Here is a 20,723-nt window from a genome sequence, read left to right as displayed (position 1 = left end):
CATCTCTCCTCCATTTCTCAGATATGCAGTATTTCCAAGTATAGAGTGGAACAGCCGCTCGCTCTGGCGTGTTCCAGCTCTATTTTGAAAGAGAGAATGTTGTGAGAGACGGAGACAAAGGGGTGTGGTTCAAAAGGACACAGAGTTTGAGGTGGTGGGGTTTGTGGCAGTGGTGTCAGAGGATATATAATAGTGAAGGAGGGAGGGCGGGGATGCATGGAGAATATACAAGTGGAACCATGAGCGACCACTTTATTTGGAGCTACTAAAAATAGCCTGGCAAACGGCAAGGGGACATACAGTAGCTGGCCTTGCTCTCTCCTTGCAGGCCGTTAGCATGTAGGTAGGGGCCAGCAGGAGAAAGCTTGTGGAGCCTGTGGAACCAACAGCTGCTGAGGGGGGCTGTGGAAGGGAGGCCTGGGGTGGGGTGTGGGTGGGGGTGGGGTGGTGGAGGAAACTATTTTTTGCACTGTGTGACTAAATATGGTCAGGGAGGTGTTGAGAAGACACAGGAGCAGCCCCGGCAACAGCAGCCGATGCGTGTTTCAAATGCTTGGCTAACCACAAAGCGCTAACCGTTTAGCTTAGCTCGCCGTGCCTTGGGGAGGGAAGCCATCGGTTAGTTGGCCTCTTAGTTGGCCTCTCATGCCTCATTTTCTGGCACCGTGGACGGTGCCATGCCCTCCTACCGTCCTACTAGCATCCTTTCTTTCCAAACGGCAACTCTGTGTGTGGGTCAAAGAAAGGCACGTGGAAGATTTTAAAGTATAAGAAATTGATAGATGCTCTTTGCCGTGTGTTTTCCTTTAATTACCCCTTGCAAATTTCTCCTCTTAAAGGAACATTTAAGCAAGCCCCCCCCCTCTCCCCCTCTACTGTGGAAAAGTTAAACCGAATAATAAAAGTGCTTTTTAGGAGCAGGGTGAAGCTGCATGCTGGACCGTCGCTACACTTTCTGCCTCCACCGTAGACCAGGGCATCCTCCCAGTTCGCTCCCTCCCTCAAAACGCACATGATGGAGAGGAGAGTGCTGCAGAGTCCACCCCCACCCTCCCTCTTTTTCTCCTTCCGCTCTCCCTTTTTCAAACGGCATCTCTTCATGCTAGCTCAACGTCTTCCCCGGTCTTAACGTATGGGCTTGCGCTTGTGTGGGAATGCAAGGGTGGGTGTGTGTGCGCATGTGTGTGCGTGCGTGCCTGTGCGCACTTTCACTCCCTTCTCCTCCTCCTCCACCCTCCCTGACTCTGGCGTTCACCCCCCCCACACCCCCAATCAGAGAAGCTGATTCAGCGAGTCAGGCGTGCACCCAGCACACGCGATGGCTGCAGCAGCTGGAACACTCTCTAGGTCATTATGGCTCTTTCTTCAGCATGGAAAGAGGAGAAGAAGAAGAAGAAGAGGAGAGGACCGGAGAGAAGGGGAGGGAGGGAGGGGAGGAGCTGCCCATATAAGAGACTGATCTGACAGGTAATATATGCTCTCCCTTTTTGCTTTCGGATGGGAGTTTTACCCCTGATGGGCCCGGTCTCTCTCTCTCTCTCTCTCTCTCTCTCTCTCTCTCTCTCTCTCTCTCTCTCTCTCTCTCTCTCTCTCTCTCTCTCTCTCTCTCTCTCTCTCTCTCTCTCTCTCTCTCTCTCTCTCTCTCTCTCTCTCTCTCTCTCTCTCTCTCTCTCTCTCTCTCTCTCTCTCTCTCTCTCTCTCTCTCGACACGATCAGTTATTAACTGCATGGCTTGCCTGTGAGTCGCGGAGTCTGCTGTTGGGGGGGGAGTGGAATGCACTGTTCTGCAGCAGAGGCGGCAGCGCCGGGACACAACTTAACCGGCAGATAACCGATAAAGCTCACCTTTCTTGATGATGGGGAAGAAGAAACAGTTTTTTTCCCCCCTCCCCAAAGTGCGGAGAAGACGACAAACAGGTTGAACGGGGGAAGAGGGAGGTGGCTGTGGCTCACATGGATTTTAGCCTTTTTTGTCTTTTTCTTTTTACACTCTTCTTTATATCTCTCTCATCTCGTTTTTAGGATGAGGTTTTTTCCCCCCTCCCCCCCCTCCCTCCCCCCCTATGTCTTGTTCTCTTTCCCTGCCCTCTCTCTCTCTCTCTCTCTCTCTCTTTCCATCCCTGCTCTCCCTCCCTCTGGTGTTCCCGACACTGGCCGGACATGCTGCAGCAGCAGCAGCAGCAGAGCTCTTTGGCTCATTAGGCTTCATGGTTGCAGCCCCACCGCTATCTAATGACGGACTCGTTTAACTCCAATCCGATGCTGATTTGGAGAGACAATCCCTTCCGCATTGGACGCCTTCCAAGCTTTTATTTTATTTTTTCAACTAAAGGGATACAATATGCAATGGAACTTTTTTTTTTTAATCTAAAAAAAACAACAAAAAAAAAAAGCAAAAAAAAAAAAAACACTTGGACATCTCTTTCTTCTCGGTAAAACCTTACTTTTTTTTTTTTACATTTTTGAGCTACTGAGAGGAGTTCGTAGGGGAGAGTAGGTCAGACAGGAGAGGAGGGGAGGGTCACGGTTGTTCTTACTTGACGGGAGGTAAGTCTGGGGACATGTCGCACTTTCTTAGGTCCGGCGTCTGGGCATTTATGGCGGACGCATCCGAGTGCGGATATCAGAACGGATGACGAAGCGTTGAAATAAAAAACGGACGACGGAGCAGGATGGAAGTTCTGACCGGTGGAGCAAAATGACGGCAGGCCGCTGTGAAAAGTGTATTAACACAGATGTGGGGACGGGTGGGAGGGGACGCCGGGCGGCTGCGTAGATATGTGTCAGTGGCTGAACCCAGAGAACTTAGGGTGTAACGTAGTTTCTTCTCTCTCTCTGTGTGTGAACCCATTTGCTAGACGCTGGGCAGGACACGCGGTGCTGCATCGTTATGATCCAGGCCATCCACAGACGTCCACCACTAGCTTGCGTTACTCTGACCTCAAGCCCCTGCTGTCGGGAGGGAGGAATTTCATCCCACCCCCGCTCACTCCGATTCGCTCACCCTCTCGGGTGGCTGTGACATTTCCTAAATAGGACGTCACTCGTTTTGGACCAGGGCTCGTCCACCTGCCTGAACAACCGTACCTCCAGTTTAACCCCGCTTAATCGAAATTCAGAAACACTCTACCAAAAAGACCCCAAACAAAAGAACCCATTCAGCTACCTTTTTGTCGTCTATCCAGTTTCAAGCAACCTATTTGCTAAAAATAATAATAATCACTGAACAGCTACACCTTTAACAAGTCAACCTATCCAATTCCACTTTCAATTCACCCGTTGTGTCTGCGTTCGGCCTATCCGAAAGCAATGTTGAGGGCAGTGCTGACTTGTGGAATGTGTTGTTCATGGGCAAGGATTCATTAGAGTCTCACTGTACATTTTGCACAGATATGCAAATAGTAATTTATCTATTGTATCTAACCCCAATAAAACAGCGGCGGTATTGTGTATATATATATATATATGGCCAGGTGAGGCAAAGAAGGTGAGAGAGACAAAGAGAGAGGTAGAAAGAGAGAGGGGTAGAGATGGGGGGTGTGGGGGTGGGGGTGGGGGGGGTAATAGGGGGTGGCAGCCACGGCCAATCCACAAGTGCTGAGCGAGCATTAGCTCCTGCATGTGACCTATGGCCTGCCTCTGCGCCTAAAGCCCAAATCCTGCTCACAATAGCTTCCTGTTCCACTTGGATCACCCTCGTGTTCAAACATCAGCGAGCGATCCGGCCGCTGGGCCACTGGGGACGTCGCTGACGTGGGAGAGACAACTGAGGGACAGGCGAGAGGGAGTTACATATTGGTTAAAGAGAGATAGAGAGAGAGAGAGAGAGAGAGAGAGAGAGAGACTGGGGGGAAAGGAGGCGGACAGTAAGGGGGAGAGATAGGAAGAGGGAGAAAGTGTGGGGGAGGGAGAAAGAGAGAGAGAGAGAGAGAGCAGTGCAAGGGGCGAGGTGAGAATGTGTAGCCATATCAGTGGGGCCATTAGGCATGAGGGTGCACTCTTATTCCCAGGACGTGAACGAGACGAGGTGTGCGAGTCGCGCCGCAGAACATGAAGGACTACGTGGGAGGGAAAAAAAGAAAGAAAGAAAAAAATATATATTTTTTTTTTTTGCCGCCGCTTTGCCCCGTTCTGTTTTTACATTTGCTTTTTTTTTTTTTTTTTTTCCCCTGGAGGGAGAAAAGAATCACATCTTAACGGCTGTATAAAGTGAGGTAGAAAAGAAGCAACCAGGTACTGACCCCCCCCCACACTCCCCTCCCTTGATGTTAATGGTTTCTCCCGGCTCTCTGGAGGACAGCGGGGGTCACCGGGACGCTCTGTTATGGTATGGACTGCAACACCTCTGATACGTTCCGAGGGGGGAGTGGACTGCCGGCTCAGCGCTACATGGCCACTAAAAAAGGAAAGCCTTGAGCTGAATTTATGCTCAAAGTCACCTCGCGGTGCAGACTGCCATACTTGGGAGGGAGCACGGTGAGGAAAAATGTTCTGCTCTCATAACTTCCCTGACCTTGGTGAAAGGTGAGAAAATGTGATGTCTGAGATTTGCCTCCCTGGCGTACATACTTCTTTATGTACCCATATGAACATATAATAGCTATGGAATGTAAAGAAGTATGTATTCTTGGTGAGGTGTGGGCCCTCGCTCTTGGGACACGATGTTGGACAGCACTGTTTGAGGCTTTTGCCGTGCACCATGAAAACTGTTAATGTGCCTGTGATCCTGATTTGAGTGAAAATAGTAGAATGTACTGTACATGGGGGGGGGGGGGTACTGTACATGGGTGGGTGGGGGGGGTGTGCGTGGTGCAGGGCTCATACATTAGCTAACTGTCTCTGGGCAGTCTCACTGCAGCAATAATCGCTGTAGGGAACTTACTGCGATTCCCAAACTGGCTGACTTGGCCAATAAAACAATATCTATTGAGCAACGCCAAAAGCTCTTTTAAAAACTGCATTGAACGTAAATAGAAAACGTAGAGGTTGAGCTGTTGCCGATTATTGATAACTGTGTGTATTTAGCATGTGATTTTTACCCACTTCCACCTACAGAAGGTCTACGGATTGCCCTGCGACATTGCCATATGAACAGGGCCTCCTTTCATCGTGCGATTTCACTGCATCACGGCCCTTGAAAAGCAGCCAGTTGCAACTTAGCGTCAACTTCCAAAAGCAGAGTGGCATGCTCGAGCTACCCATGACCGTGTAATACCATAATCTTTTCTAACAGTGCCACACTGCTCGATTAGGACAACTGATGGGTGGCGAGACGATTTTGCTTTCTTCTTTTATTAGACGCAAATTGAAAGAACAGTGGGAGTTGCTGAGGGGGCAGATCCGAGGCACAGAGGCCACTGCTGTCACGAGCTTCCCTGGTGTTGTATCATATAGCTGCGATGTTACCCATACTGTGTGTTTAACCATTGCCCCCCCAACACCCTCCGCCCCACCCCACCCCCAACACGGCTGCCCATAGTCCCCTCCCTGCCTCCCCTGATTCCTGCTCTCATTGTTCACGTTTGCTACGCTTGCCAAATGCTTTGCTGGGCCGCATGGCAGTCAGATTAGGCCGTCGAAAAGTGACAATGCAGGATCAGGGTCAACTCTGGCCTGTCAGCTGATTTCCAATTGTGGACCGCTTCAAACAAATAATGGCAACAGAACGAGGGACAGGGGGACAGAGAGCGCAATAGAGCTTGGGCGGGGGGAGGTGGAGGGGGGGCGATTTATGTGGCCAGCTATTCATATCTACCACTTTCACTTTTTCTAAAACCTTTCGTTCCCTCTCTGGCCCCACACCGGCTCATGGACGAGGCCTGTATAACAAAAAACCCTGCTTGCCGTTTTACCCCTTTATGGTGTACGCAGTGCTCTCCTTTACGGCTTATATCGCATTTATATTTCTTAATTAGTCTCTTCACTTGGTATTGTTTTGGCACTCAAAATTAACAACACTCTAAATTACCAATCGCAGCACAAAAAAAAAAATCTGACTATTTTTATTCCGTTTTTAGGTAGTAGCTGGATGATGTGCGCAGTGTATCCTGTGCAGAGGATGTCATAAATATTTGCATTACTATTCTACATGACTATCCAAATAATACTTGATTTAGATCTTGATAATATGCCATGCCTGGCCGATTCCATTTGATGTGAAAATAATAATGTAAAGCTTAGAGGAGATTATTAAATATGTTCCTGTGACAACAGCATCTCGGCAAAGGGAAGGGGGGTAACACAGAGTATGAACTGGTGCTTGTAACCTACTTGTCCCCACACTTTTTCAGTTCAATCATATTTGATGCATGAAGTCTAAAATGGAGGGAGCGTTCGAGTTTTTAACAGGGTTGAGGGAAAAGGGTGGCAACTCAAAACAGAATAACTTGCATGGAATTAAATTTTATGCTCAAATCCATTTTAAAACAAGATTTATAGATGTATTTTTCACTCTAAAGGGAGTTATCATTTCCAAACTGATAATAGCCAAATTTGAAAATAGCAAATACCTGGTATACAATTGATTACAGATCAAAAACATTTTTTTTTAAGAGAACTTCAGGGCCAGAGAGCTCTAGTGTAAAACTATTGTTCCCCACCTCCCCACTGGACTATTTCAGACAGGGTGTCTTTTTGGTGGAGGCGTTACGTAGGGACGCCCCTCTATAAAAAGAGAGGTATTAGGACTGCTTGTGGCTTGCGTTGCATGTTCCGGTCAAGCCCTCCATCGCAGTGGGCTGCTGTCTGACTGACTCACACAGCAGATGCTGACATTATCAAATGTTCAGCGCCTGTCTGGGCCCTTTGCTTTTATCCTCTTATGGCCAGTGAGAGAGGTAAGCACCGGCCACCTGACTCTGCTCTGGGAGAGTGTGTGAAGGAGTGTGTGTGTGTGTGTGTGTATATGTTACAAATAGACCTGCCTCTGGTGTGCCATATCAATCTGGCCCTGTGTTGACCTCCAGCCTGTCTACAAGCAGTTCTGTCTATCCTTCAGCTGTCGCTGGCCACTTTGGGAAGCTCACTTGGGCCATGGGCAGAGGAAGAAAACACCCCAGGCAATAAATAATAGCGCTGACTCTGTTTCAACTGCCTTGCATGGAAGGCTGTCAAAGAAAGATTAGCATTGATTAATTAATGATCAATTTGAGAAAAACTAAATAAAAATAAAAAAAACTTCAGCTGAGCTTTACTTACCATTAATGATAACTACTTCAGTCACTGTCAAACTATACCATCTCAAAATCAATCTCTAGAATGTAAACTACTGTTCTAAATTAATGTTGCGATTTAACACCCAAGTGTGCTGCTTTAGCAGTGTGAATGAGAAAGAGGGAGCAGAGTGTGTGTGCGTGTGTCTGTGTGTGACTGCCTGCATTTGGCTGTTGGCCGTCTCAGTGACCGGAGCAGCAGTATGCTGGCAGCAGGGCCCATCTGTCAAAGCCTGTAATTGCTACATGACTCCAGGACATTTGACTCAAGTGCACCACCACCGATTATTATTATCCTTTTCTCAGGGAACAATTTCTCACTTTCTAAAAGGAAGGAAGAAGGGACGGAAGGAAGGTGGGGGTGAAACCTAAAAGATAGCAACAAGGATAAATAGAACTGATAGAGGGGAAAAGTTGGGTTAGGTTGACAAACTGCGACTGTGTGTGGTTGTGAGTGTGTGCAGCGGGCTGCATGTAGCTCCGTGCCAGATAGAGTGAAAAATGAGTGAAACAGAGGATGAGGGAAAAAGCCAGATAGATGGAATCACTTTAGCTTGCTGGTGTGTACGCTGTGTGACATCCACTCTGTTTCTGACAGGCTGAAAGGCACCGCGTCGCAGTGAGAAACTTGTTGGGTTGGACCTTTAGAACGATTTTCACAAGAAGGTCCGACTCCTGTCCTAGGAAATAGTAATCCCACAATGCTTTGCTAAAGCTGGTAAAATGGAACCAAATCACCTCTTGAATGGATTTGGTCCCCTTCAACCAGCTGTAGCTATGCTTTGATCACTACTGGAGCTCCCCGTCGCTGCAACGCCTAAAACGTTATCATTACCAAGACGACAGACGGTGCAACTTTGTCCCCATTTGATTTGACTTGTGGAGTTTTTTTTTCTTGATTTTGTGCTGTTTTGATGCTGAAACCTGTCTCTGTTGTGAACAATAAAAAGACAAAATCACAGAGTAACGCCTCTCATCACTGACTGCCAGATACACCGACCCCATGCACAGATTCAGAATACGAGGTGCTCACAAGCTGTGTGTGAACACAAAACTTGCAATGACTCCGCTAAACCGAATGTCGCCGGCTGATAAGAGTTGATTAAACCAGAGCGGATTTAAAAGAATAAATAAATAAATAAAACGCCAACAGAGGCACAGCGCGGTTTGATGACATTGCAAACAGCAAATCTGAGAGAAAATGTGGAGGGTAAAGGGGAGGGAAAAAAAAAAACAGGGTGTACAGTTGTGTGGCGAGTGTTGGACCGCATACATGTGCGGGCACACAGTCTCACACACATCTTGGCCCCGCCGCCTACTGTGTTGAGGCTGGACATGGAGAAGGAGATTAGAGGAAGATGCTCCAGAGGACGGCAGCTGAACGCACAAATCACAGGAGCACACCCCTCGCAGTTACAGTTGCCCTCTCTCTCGCTAGCTCATGCACGTGTGTGCACACGCACACACACACCTCAGAGAGAATTAATCTGAAGGACTCAAATGGATATAGGTAGCTCGTCAGTTGACTGACGTGTATATCAAAAGAAATAAAAGAAAAGTAACAGGTCTCAATCTCAAGAGTATGGCTGACTGATGTTTTGGAAGTTCACAGACTGTTCTTGCTGTTAAAATCGACCTCCTCAGTTATAGTACCCATGTTACTAATGATTGTTTCTCTTGTGTGTAAATGTCTTATGAAATCGCCAATAATGATCCCCAAAATATTGAGGTAGTCGTCCAAGAATATAATGATAATTGATTTTCGCTATATCGGCCACTCGGCCAGCCCCATCTCAGAAACAACAAAAAAAGCATCATACAGCAGTAAAGATCTATGTGGTCTATAGGACAAGGACAAATGCATCCAATTGCACAGCAGCCAGACCAGACCTCTTTTAGATTAGCTAAATCCACACAGAGGAGGGCGGAGGAGGTGGGGGTGTTGATAAACCTCTAATTCTACAAATGCCAGCAGTGGAAAACAGAGAGACGCAACCGTAAGCCCAGAGAAATGCAAACACTCAACTAATTTCACACCGTTGTCTCTCCACAGGCCCGGAACGCCATCTTCTTTCAAATTATGATCCCTGTTATGACGGCTGCCATTACGCCGCTGACTATTTGTTCTAGCAAAGTGAACCAATAGACAGGGAACTCGGAATACTGTGTGAGCTGCGAGCGGTGCCCTCTGTACATCAGGTGAGGAGATTGCCATATCTGGTAATCTTGCATTTTTGACAGGGTTCAAAATAAGGCTGAGGACCATATTACAGGGGTGGGGTACAGATGTGAAAAGAGGGGAGACAGGTTAAAAAGGTGCAGGCCGCAACTGCAGGGCTTGTTTGGAGCCTGTTTATGAGTCATGGGCTATTAATCGTACTGTTTACAGTGTCGTAGCAGCTTTTGGCTTCGTGCGGCCCAAGGGAGAGACACAGAGACGAACCAGGCTCGCCTCACAGGCGGGAGTTGCAGTAAACAGACGCGGCCAGAATTCATATCATGGCTGTCCGAGGAGAGCCTGCGCTGAACGTGTAGTCGTTTGTTCCGACCGTGCTTTCAGTTCAGCGGCATTTGTAAAACCTAACGAGGTCTAATTCATCAGAGATTTTGTTTATGCACAATGCAACTCACTTGGTGTGTGTATGCGTGCGTGCGTGCGTGCGTGCGTGCGTGCGTGCGTGCGTGCGTGCGTGCGTGTGTGCGTGTATGTGTCCGTGTGTGTGTGTGTGTGTGTGTGTGCCTTTCAAAATAATGAAGAGGGTGATGTATAGTTCTGCTTCCAAAATTACTGGTTACCCCCTGCTGGTGCAGCTGATTTGCCTCAGTATTGAGGACTGCGCATGGCCAGACTCATCCGTCACATGCAGAGCTTCTGCCACCACAGGAAGACCCACAGGCTCAACCTATGAATAAATATGACCTAAAATATATATAATGCAAATTCAGGTGAACTAGCTTCTGATATGATAACTTACAGATCCAGTTGGGGGAAAAAAAACCACCTCGGGGCGTTTCTTTTTTTATTTTTATAAATACATTGCGATTCCAATCCGATTCGACTGACAAAATTCTGAGTCCAGTACAGCCCTAGAAATAATGAATAATAATCTGACACACACAAAATAAATCGCTCATGTGTAATGGGCCGTCCTTCCCCCTCGCCCGTGGCGCGCAAAGTGGCGAGCGAGAGCGGAGCAACTGAAAGGTTTCTCCAGAAGTCATTGAACATAGCATGGAAGACAGTCAGTGATGATAACATAGCAATCTCTATAGTGTTTATATTTCATATCTTCCTAGAACTTTCACCAAGAAAAATATTTAATACAAAAAAAAAAATATATATATATAATTTGTGGTGATAATAAGCAGTGGTAATGAGCTCAATAGCGTGGTGACGTTACGTATCCGCGGTATTGCAGTAATGCGGATATCGTCACAGCCCTTCTTGTAACTGTCTATTTGTGATGACTGGAAAAAAGATCAGATGAGTTTTGTTTTTTTTGTAACTCTACACCAGAACATCTAGTGCTGTTATTCCATTGAAGCACACAAGAGATGAGCATTTTCAAAAAGAATTCTCGGATCGATAAGTGGTCTGAATTTCAAAGTGAAATCGATTGATCCGTCCTATTTTTAGAACGGTGTGGACTGTCTGAATCGCGGCATGTATTTACATTATAAACCTGAGGGGACCAAACAAAGTTATATGCTTTAACGCTGAAAGACAAGAGCACAGCAATAACTAAGAAAACAGTGCTGCCATTATTAAAATACCATCTCTGTTCTACCGAGTTTGGAAGCATCGCTGTTTTCAGAATGTACACCAGTGCAAGTGCTTTAGGTTCGACCCCCAGAGAGATTTTGAAGGCGAGGACTGGAGCGCGTGAAATAAAAGTGAATGGCCAGGTTGAGGAAGGGTGACTTCTTGATTTCATATTTTTAAGGGAAGAACAGACTCTACGCAACGTCACACACGCGTGCACGCGCACACGCACACGCACACAGTCAGTAAATGACCCAGGATTGTGCTGTTGCACACAAGAGTGTGCTGTACAAGTCCTAAGGGTGATGAGCCCCTGCTTTATTTCCATACCAAATAGCACACTTTACGTACAGTTCAACTGGGACATGTATACACATCCATAAGGAATGAGGTGAAACTGTAACTGAAAAGGTTTGTCTTCAGTCTTGGATGTTATTACCAGTTGAGTAAATAATCTAATATATGGAAGAAAGGAAAGAAATATGTACAGTACAGTATGTCACAGTGCTATGAAAAATGACTCGTGGCATTTCCGATGGCCCGTGAGGAAATAGAATGCCATACACAGGATGATTGCAGCCCAGATTATGGTCTAACAGGCTATCTATCACGGAGCTGGTTGGGCTTCAGACCTGCTATTCTCCAGGCGATGCCGGAACCGGACTGGGTCTAACCAGGCCTGTGGGGGCAGGTGCTTCACAGGCCTGCAACCCGACTCCATTTGTCCTCACGTCAACACAATGCGTGCCAGTAAAGGAGAATAACATGAACGTCTGTCCCCCTGGCATGGGACAAACACAAAATACACTGTGTACACACACATATCAACAGCTCAACTGGGAAAGCATCCACTGACGCCCATAAAACACACCCCTAATCCTGGCACTTAGAAAGACAGACATCAATCACCTTTAAAGGTCCAAACTGATCAACCTCACATAGGCATTAATCCCTCTAAGACATCCTTAATATTTTCATAGCTGGGACACCGAAATAAATGCAGAACAGTGACCAGGTGGAACCAGAAATAGCATCAGCCAAGGACGAGGCAGACCTTGGCCGCTGTTGCCGCACAGGCTGGCCGCTTCAGGCTAGCGTCCGCAACCGCGGAGCAAGAGGAAGAGGAAGAAAACTAGCATCCAGCATGACAGTAAAAGATACGATAATGAACTTCAAGGCTATTAAGGACACTGCAAAAAGCACAATCTGACAGCTGCTTTGAGGGCCTCAAACGTAGTGCAATGCCACTTCTAATCCACCCCATCTGTTCTGGTATGGATACTATAACATAGCCTATAGGGATGCATCAAACCCTGTGTGTGTGTGAGATACAATGAAGGGCAAACAGACTTTCAAATGGATGCAATGCGGAAACAGCAACAATATCCATACATCTGTAAATTCAAATGGCAAAGATAAACTGGCAATGTTGAACTTTAAAGGAATCTGTGCTGAAAAATTCTAAATCATATACTGTGTACATATACATATATATATTTTATTTTTATTTTTTATTTTTTTTATACACGATAATGATCCTAGATAGGCCCATTCCATCAGTCTTAATGCAGAGCAGGGAGATAATGATGGCAACTGGTTGAAAAAATGAATACCTTATCTAAGAAAGACTAAATCATATCTTATTTAATTACAATCACTTAAACGGTGCTTGAATTACAATTATTTTCCCCCATCTCGACTGCCATTTACAATTCTGAATGAACCTAACAAATGTCATAGGTAGCATGACAAATATTGGCATCTATTGATACAAACTGAACAGCACAGGGACATGAATCTAATTGACGAGATAGGATTCATCAACACTCACTTAAATGACCAAACAATATAATACCAAACATTACCTTCCGTAAGTGTTGAAATGCCCCCAAACACCCGTCTCATATTCTATGAGACTGATGGCAAGTCTTAAAAATCTTAATTAGATACTTATAAGTAGGGCTGTGCACTATAACCGTGGTTATGTAACGTCACTGCGGTATTGAGCTCGTTGTGTCAGCAGGATATGAAATATAAACAACAATTATCATTGCTAGGTTACGTGTTCAAGGGCTTCGAAAGAAACGTTTAAGTTGCTGTGATGCCGTTGCTCCCGCTCGTCACTTCAGCTTTGAGGTGGAGGGACCGTCCATTAAACATAAGGGGGAATTCCTTTGTGTGTGTGTGTCTGATTATAATTCATTATTTACTGTCAGTCGAATCGGATTCCTCTGTCCAATGCCAATATGTCGCTCACGAACGATCCGGTTCTTTTGAACGGCTCTTTTGTAGGAGTGAAGGGAACCGAGTCTCGCTGGGTGATGAGCCCTTCTGTTTTTGCCAAGTTTAACAGTTTTATGTTGTGTTGTTTGTTTAAGTTTCCATCTCCTGCCACTGGCAAGTGTTTCCCCCCTCCATGTAAGAGAGAGCGTCTATGCTCCTCCGTCGCCGGGAGGTGCCCTGGCTGAAAAGGAGCTGTCACGTCAGGTTCACAAAGCGAAGGCACAGACGCACTGACTGTGAGGTTTTATTTCAATAAGTTATTATACTGTTATTATTTATGTGTGAAAAATACTGTTTAGACCTGTTAGGGACAAAAATAACTCACTATAGTTCTTATTTAGATTTTTTTTATTTATTGTGAAACGTTTTTAAAATAACATATAAATAAATAAATAAATAAATAACTAAATAACTAAATATGAACATAAATAACATATTTAGGGAGAGTATCATATATTTTCACGTCTTATTTATGTTATTTGCCAATACGCATATGTGACAGTATCAGACCTGCCAACCCGAGTGTCTGTAATGTTTGTGTTACTGCAGCTACTGCAGCAAATTTATCTCATTAGGATATATCCCTTGAAACGCATCATCTCGTAAAGTTACCGAACATATTTACCAACTAGAAATGCACCGATTGCAATTTTCTTGGTCAATCCATAAAGTCTGACCTGCAGATTTTGATTTCTGATCAACAGATTCCGTTTTTTGAACTGCTGTACATCGATGACAAATACACCCCATGATCTGATTAGGCTCACCCGATAGGACAGCTGCACATAGGTACTACCGCTGAAATTTTCAATTACCACAATAGTGAGATTGCTGATTGTGACAGTGTTTATTATTGTTCATTATTCACGATGGAACAATAATAGAACATGAAACTGTGACTGAGTTCCAATAAGATAGAATATGGGACTGTCACCAAGTTTCAGTATAATTCAACCTGTAACTCCCACTGAGTTGTAGTAGGACCCAACATATAACTGACTTTCATTTTTAAGCGAAAAATATACATTTATATTATATTTACATGGTACTTGCCATCCCTAAACAAATTGCAATCATAATAATAAATTAATAAATTAATAAATGGCCAACTCTTCACTGGAAGTCCTCCTCGCTCACCGTGCATTGAAACCTACTAAATCAAACGACTAGTTTTACTGAGAGTCTCTAAAATAACCTTTCATCATGAGTGGAGCTCATGCACTATGAACAACCAGAGCAGACGCTCCACTGTAGTGACAGTGATAGAAACGCAGTCTGCACAACTTTGGAAAATTGCCAGGCGATAAATAATTCATTTAATCATCTTCGCCTACCTTAAAGTACCCCCAAACAGCCGACATTTTCTTTCTCTCGCGCTCTTTTTTGAGCGTCAACCAAGCAACTACGTAACATTGCGTTGGCATCGGGTTTGAGCATAGGAGCATTTTCACGAGTATGAGCCGGTCACCAGTCATGGCTGATTGAGCTGAAAACAGGCGGATCGATCGGTGCATCTCAGGTTTTATATGTTACCATTACGGTCACATTTTTGTGCTTGATTATTACTGCCCCACTTCCCATTTTACCTCAGAAATGCAGCGTTACGCCTCGGTGGATAATAAAGTACCGCTGCGCTGCGTATCAGTGGATGTGAGTGAGGGAGAGGAGAGGGAGAGGTCAGAGAACCACCAGCACAAGGTCTTAGCATCTGGTGCAATCCCAGGGATGTCGTTTAAATACAGAATAAATGTACAATATTGTTTTGTATTGATTGATTGTTTTCCGTAATTAAATTACAATTATATATACTTATTTTTTTATGTATGTATTTAGACCAAGAATTGTGGCATAAGATGATGAAGGCATAAGATCCGGTTCCCTTCAAAGAGCCGTAAAAAAAAAAAGCAAATAAAAAAAGCCGCTGCTTTTCACCGTGGTTAGAAAGAAAATCATACCGACACAGCCCTACTAATAAGATATAATGCCTGGTCTTTCCACAGTATTTTCAGATGATGCCTATAATATAATTTGGCCGATAAGTATAGGAACCCCTATTAAGAAGAGATAAAAAATGAGAAAATACCTTTCCTGTCATATTGGCCAGGCCTTAAAAGATTAATTGAAAGGAAAATTAATGCTATAAAATCTTAGTAATTAACTAAGTAATTCATTGAGTAATATATATGTATATATATATACATATATATATTATTATTTATTTTTGTAACTGTCTTTTTATGGTTGAATAAGTCAAAGAATCACAGTTAGCAGCTGGTGGGGTGGGATATGGGTCTGGTACCTGGGGTTTCCTCGCAGGGCGGCGTGGTGCAGGGCGTTGAAGCCATTGTTGTTTGTGATGGTGACGTCAGCGCCAGCCTCCAGCAGCACAGACAGCATGTCGTCTCGCTTTTTGCTGATGGCGTCGTGCAGGGGGGTGTCACCCTCGGAATCCTGGAGGAGGAGGAGGAGTGAAAAGATGCTTTTATGTGGCAAAACTTCTTCTGCTACGGTATCATAGTTTTACTAAGGTAACATGACCGTGGAAATTCCGCTATTCCGCAATAACTTATTTTCCCTTTTTTGTTTTTTTTGTTTTTTTTTTGTTTTCTTTAACAGAAAATGGAATGTTCCGCAGAGATTTACAGACACCACAGAATCACAAAATGATCAATCACAATGTTATTGGAAATAAAATCTGCACTGAATTGCAAAGTGCTTCCAGCGGGGGGGGGGGGTCTGAGCGGTCCCCGTTACTAACAGTGCTTTTTTGTGTTAATAAGGGACTTCAGTCAAATATTTCAGAATTTTTTTATGAACTAACCCCATTTGTCCTTCATTACTTTTCATATCCTTTCAACATGTGAAATGTTAACAAATAACAAATGTATGAAGCAGACGTTATCATTGGTGAAAACTTTAACAACCCCCCCCCCCCCCCCTTTTTATCTGATTGGCCGAGCGGCCATAAGGTGACACTGATGAGCGTCGCTGCTGTTTGGCGCTAGGCGCACGGGAGAGGAAAGCGGCAGCGCTTCATATGGGGCTTCTCCCCGTGCTCACATGGAGTTTCCTCCATCTAACATCAGTAAGGACCCCCACCAAAACCATGAACACATCATCGTCTGTCCAGCAACGGACATATGGTAAAGTATTCGACCCCGGGCGCGTCGTCGAATACGGCTCCTGGCTGCCCCCCCAGAGGAAGGACAAGCCAGGATGGGTCATGGTGTGTCGTGTGACGATTAAAGATTGTTCTTCTTCTACAGAGGATTTCAAGCGGGACGCTCCAAGTGATCACCCTTTCAGAGCACCGTAGGACAGACATCCCAATCGGCAGCTGGGGCACGGCACCCAAACCTGCGTGGCGATTTGGTCCGATAGATAACGATGGTATAGGAACTGGTGGCGTAGGTTGGTGGCCAACCCCAACATCCCGCCCATGACCATGTTTTGATTCAGACGGCACCGGGCTTGCAATACACTGGGGGAAACCCAGGCTTCCAAACACGGACGTTTCTCGCGTCTCCACTTCTTTTTGAGGGGCTTTACACTGGCTGTTTTGAGTTATTCTGAGCTGTAGTGGCAGGACTTCAGAAATGCAACCAATAAGGATTTTTGCATCAAGAATTTTAAGGATCAGCGCTTTGTCAAATTGCTCCCTTCTCTGACTAGTTCTGGTTATTGCTGGAATTCTCTTAAACCACAGAAACGGCTTCCATAAAACCTAAATGCAGCATTCCTGATCACATCTTTCTGTAGTTTATAGTTTGATAATTAGGCTGGGTAAAATAATATAAAATATAAATAAATATTGATACTGTTGTAATATTGATACTTTATCTCACATTAAATACCACCATCACAAATTAATTGAAACATTACATTTATACAAAATGTGTTATTTTTTCATTTTGTATAAAATGTAAATATATCGATATGAAATCGGTACGTCTCAAAATCAAATTGTGAGATTCTGCCCCATACCCAGCCCTCAAGGTAATATTGCTATAAATTGATAATGAACAACAGCAAATCGTGAGCAAAAGCGGATTTTACGGTATATTTGATACCTGGAGGCTGGGGTGGCAGCCGAAGTCCAGCAGGGTTTTGACCACCTGCAGGTGGCCCTTATTGACGGCGATGTGCAGCGGTGTCTGCCGGCGCTTGTTCCTGGCGTTCAGGTCGGCGCCGCCCCGCTGCAGCACCTCGATGACGGAGCCCTCGTCCCCAAAGGCTGCGTGGTGCACCGCCCGGTCTCCATCTTTATCCTGCAGACCGTCACAAATAAGCATTTAATATGGATTATCTACCCGTGATCTAAAGTAATAATAATAAATCAGGGCTCGACAGTGCGAGCATTTCACTGGCATTTGGGACTAAAAATAGATGAAAAATGTATTTAGGAGTGTGTGAATAAAAAGTATTACAAAATTCAGATGCAAAATTCAGTGTGTGAATAAAAAGTATTACAAAATTCAGATGCTGCTGTACAGTATGTCGCCGGTGTGCGTCTGCGCGTCGGCCATATTGGGGCGGTCAAGATCCACTAGTAAACTAATACAATGTGCATTGAGAGATGCAGACTTCTCTACAAAATTGACTGTAAATGGCTTAATTCTGAACCGATTTTGATGAAATTTGGTTCGTTATAAGCGTGAGAAATAGAACAAGATACTGGTTACTTGTTGGAATTAAATTCAAGTTCAAGAGATTATTTGTCACATACATACACATACGGTACATATATGCAGTGAAATGTCATGACACCCGGTGATTACACACAAGCTCTATAAGCTTGAAAAATACTCAAATGTGCGTATTCAGTAACAAAGGGCAGATCGAATCTTCTCTATGCCAAAACATTAACCTTCTTAATAGCCACAACTTCCTCTGGGACATGCAGACTCCCATCTATGAGCAACATCAATTGTAAATTATTTAGACTTTCAGCTTTTGTGAGTTTCTCCAAAAATGTAGATTTCTATATCTATTATATTGTTACAATGCCATCTGGTCGCTTGTTATTGTATTAATAGTTAAAATAAATCCATTAATAAAATAAAAGAGACTTTTTGTTATATTCTCTGTGTCGAAACGGACTGAGCAGACTTTTCTTGGCATTTAGAACTAAGAACTACTTTATTATAGAAGTGTTCATACCGTTTATACTGTTTGTACAGTTTAAGGCAGTTTAAAGGATACATTTTACATAATTATTAAATACAGTTTGAAGCAGAAATAATTAAAAACCTAATGCACATTTTATATTAAAATAAATTAAATAATTTTTCTTTGTAAATGTGTCCTCGTATCCCTTTATTAAGGGATACGAGGACAATAATAATTAATTATTAATTATAATTAATTATTATTATTATTATTATTATAAATACAGGTACTCCTCACTTAATGACTCCTCACTTCAATCTCTCAATATCACCCACCCTGTATCACCCATTGTTGAACTCGGAATAACAGCACAATCAGCGATCTTACGGTTCCTTTGATGCACACACGCAGATCAAGATAATCCTTCCATATTCGTGTGATGTCAAGTCAGAAAGTGAAACTGTTTTATAAAATACGGTTATAAATCAACTTCAACTTCTCCGCATGGTAAAAATAATTTTGCGCCGAAGATGCAGGCTCAAAAGGACACGGAAAAGAAGAAGAGCTGACATCACTTTCGTGACGTTGTCTTTCAAAATAAAGAGAAGAAGCAGAAAATGTCACTTTTCCAACAAAAAAAAATTATGAATCATGTAATTGTGAAAACATAACATCTACTTGTTGTTATGGATTACGAGAAGCAGGTGGCAGAAGCTCTCATTTATGTCGTGGAACTGGGTGCTGGCGGGTGGCGAGGAGTGCCCAGAAAACACAGATTCCCAGAATGCAATGAGCTGGAGCCAGGCTGGAGCTTGCAACGCGTGCGTTCTAATAATTTAATGATGATTTAATAAAATATTATATATTTTACAATATGTCTACTTGATTTGTCCACTTGAGAGGGCAGAACAGAGAACTGGCAGCTTGTGAGAAGTGCCGGTACACACTGGTACCCGCACCATAAAAGTAGTTCAAATGGATATGATAAGATATGATTTGGATTGTGATATCAAAGATATGATAATAATGTTAAACAGAACATGATGCCGTGATATGATGAGTAGAATTAGGTAAAAAGTCAGATTAGGGACAAATATGCAGAGCGAACACGGACACGGAGAAGAGACGCACTTGCAGTAGTATTGAAAAGCCGGCTCTTACGGCTCCCAAGCATTTGTATGAAATATTAAGTTCATATTTATTCCACTACAAAAAAACAACATTATATATAATGATTTAAAAATGACTGGACTCAAAGTTTCTTATTGAGAAACAAGTGTTTTTCTTTCCAAATCAAGACTCGATAGTCTAACAATGGCGTTAAAAAAAATACACATGCCGAAATCAAAAATCGAATCGTGGCCTTAAAATCGAAAGTCAAATTGAAAAGTGGATTTGGAGAATTGTGACACCCCTATGTATGACATATCATTTGAAAGCTTACAATCTGCACTTTCATAATCTGTAAAAAACTGAAAAATGACCATGGCCTACTTGGGACCCAAAACACCAGTTGCTCTCACATATAGCGAGTTGGATGATGTCACAAAACGCCACAGTCTGATCTTGCTCCACCACCCGAGAACAATGCCATATCGGCAATGTGCGAACATTATGTCACTTCCGGTAGATTTTCGTTGGTTTTTCACAAATTCCTGCTCCAAAGTAGGTAGATCGATATGGATCAAACCTGAACCACAAGATGTCTGAGATGTCCCGGTTCTAACGAGACCTCAACCATGTCCATGGGTTCAGCCATTGTCGTGTTCTAGACACTTTTAGCCCAAAAAATGTCAAGGAGAATAATAATAATAATACAAATCCCAGGAATAACTGGCTGGACCAATAATAATAATAATAATAATAATAATAATAATAATAATAATAATAATAATAATAATCGCTGGGGCCGATATAAGCTGAAATGTTTGAGTGTATGCATTAGATATTGATCAAACCACGCTGAGTAATAACAGTTTCATATAAAGCATATTACTGCCGTGGAGGGTTGGGAGACATGTCAATGTAATATTTCTCTCATGATATGAGAATAGAATTTGGGATCTGGGATTTCGGTTACCGTAATATTAGGATACAATTAAATGTTGTATAATTAATTAAAAATATGATTAAAAGGCAGTTTAGAGTAAAGTAATACATTCTGCTGAACTGCATAGACTGGTACAGCTGTTCTTGGTTATAATATCACCATTTAAAACAATAATAATAATTCTGGCGTGAATATCTTATGAAAGCATCAACTGTCATCCCCAAAATATCGTCATAATAATTTATATTGAGGGATCCATCCAAATGTATAGTGTGATTTTATCCATATTGCCCATGTATGACCAAGC

The 20,723-nt window shown here is 43.6% G+C and overlaps 1 protein-coding gene across 3 annotated transcripts in view; it reads right to left on the bottom strand.

Annotated features, from left to right (window-relative positions):
* The window catches only part of mib1 (MIB E3 ubiquitin protein ligase 1), a 65,595-nt gene that overhangs the window by 28,183 nt on the left and 16,689 nt on the right, over positions 1–20,723 (bottom strand). For all 3 annotated transcript variants that reach the window (XM_080011175.1, XM_080011176.1, XM_080011177.1), the window contains exons 11-12: positions 17,328–17,525; positions 15,557–15,708 (exon numbers count right to left, since the gene is read on the bottom strand). In XM_080011175.1, coding sequence (XP_079867301.1) covers positions 15,557–15,708; positions 17,328–17,525 — 350 coding nt within the window. The remainder of the gene's footprint in view (positions 1–15,556; positions 15,709–17,327; positions 17,526–20,723) is intronic.

The sequence above is a fragment of the Zeus faber genome (assembly GCF_960531495.2).
Source record: "Zeus faber genome assembly, chromosome: 12".
Taxonomy (NCBI): Eukaryota; Metazoa; Chordata; class Actinopteri; order Zeiformes; family Zeidae; genus Zeus; species Zeus faber.
This window is presented reverse-complemented; position numbering and strand designations above follow the sequence as displayed.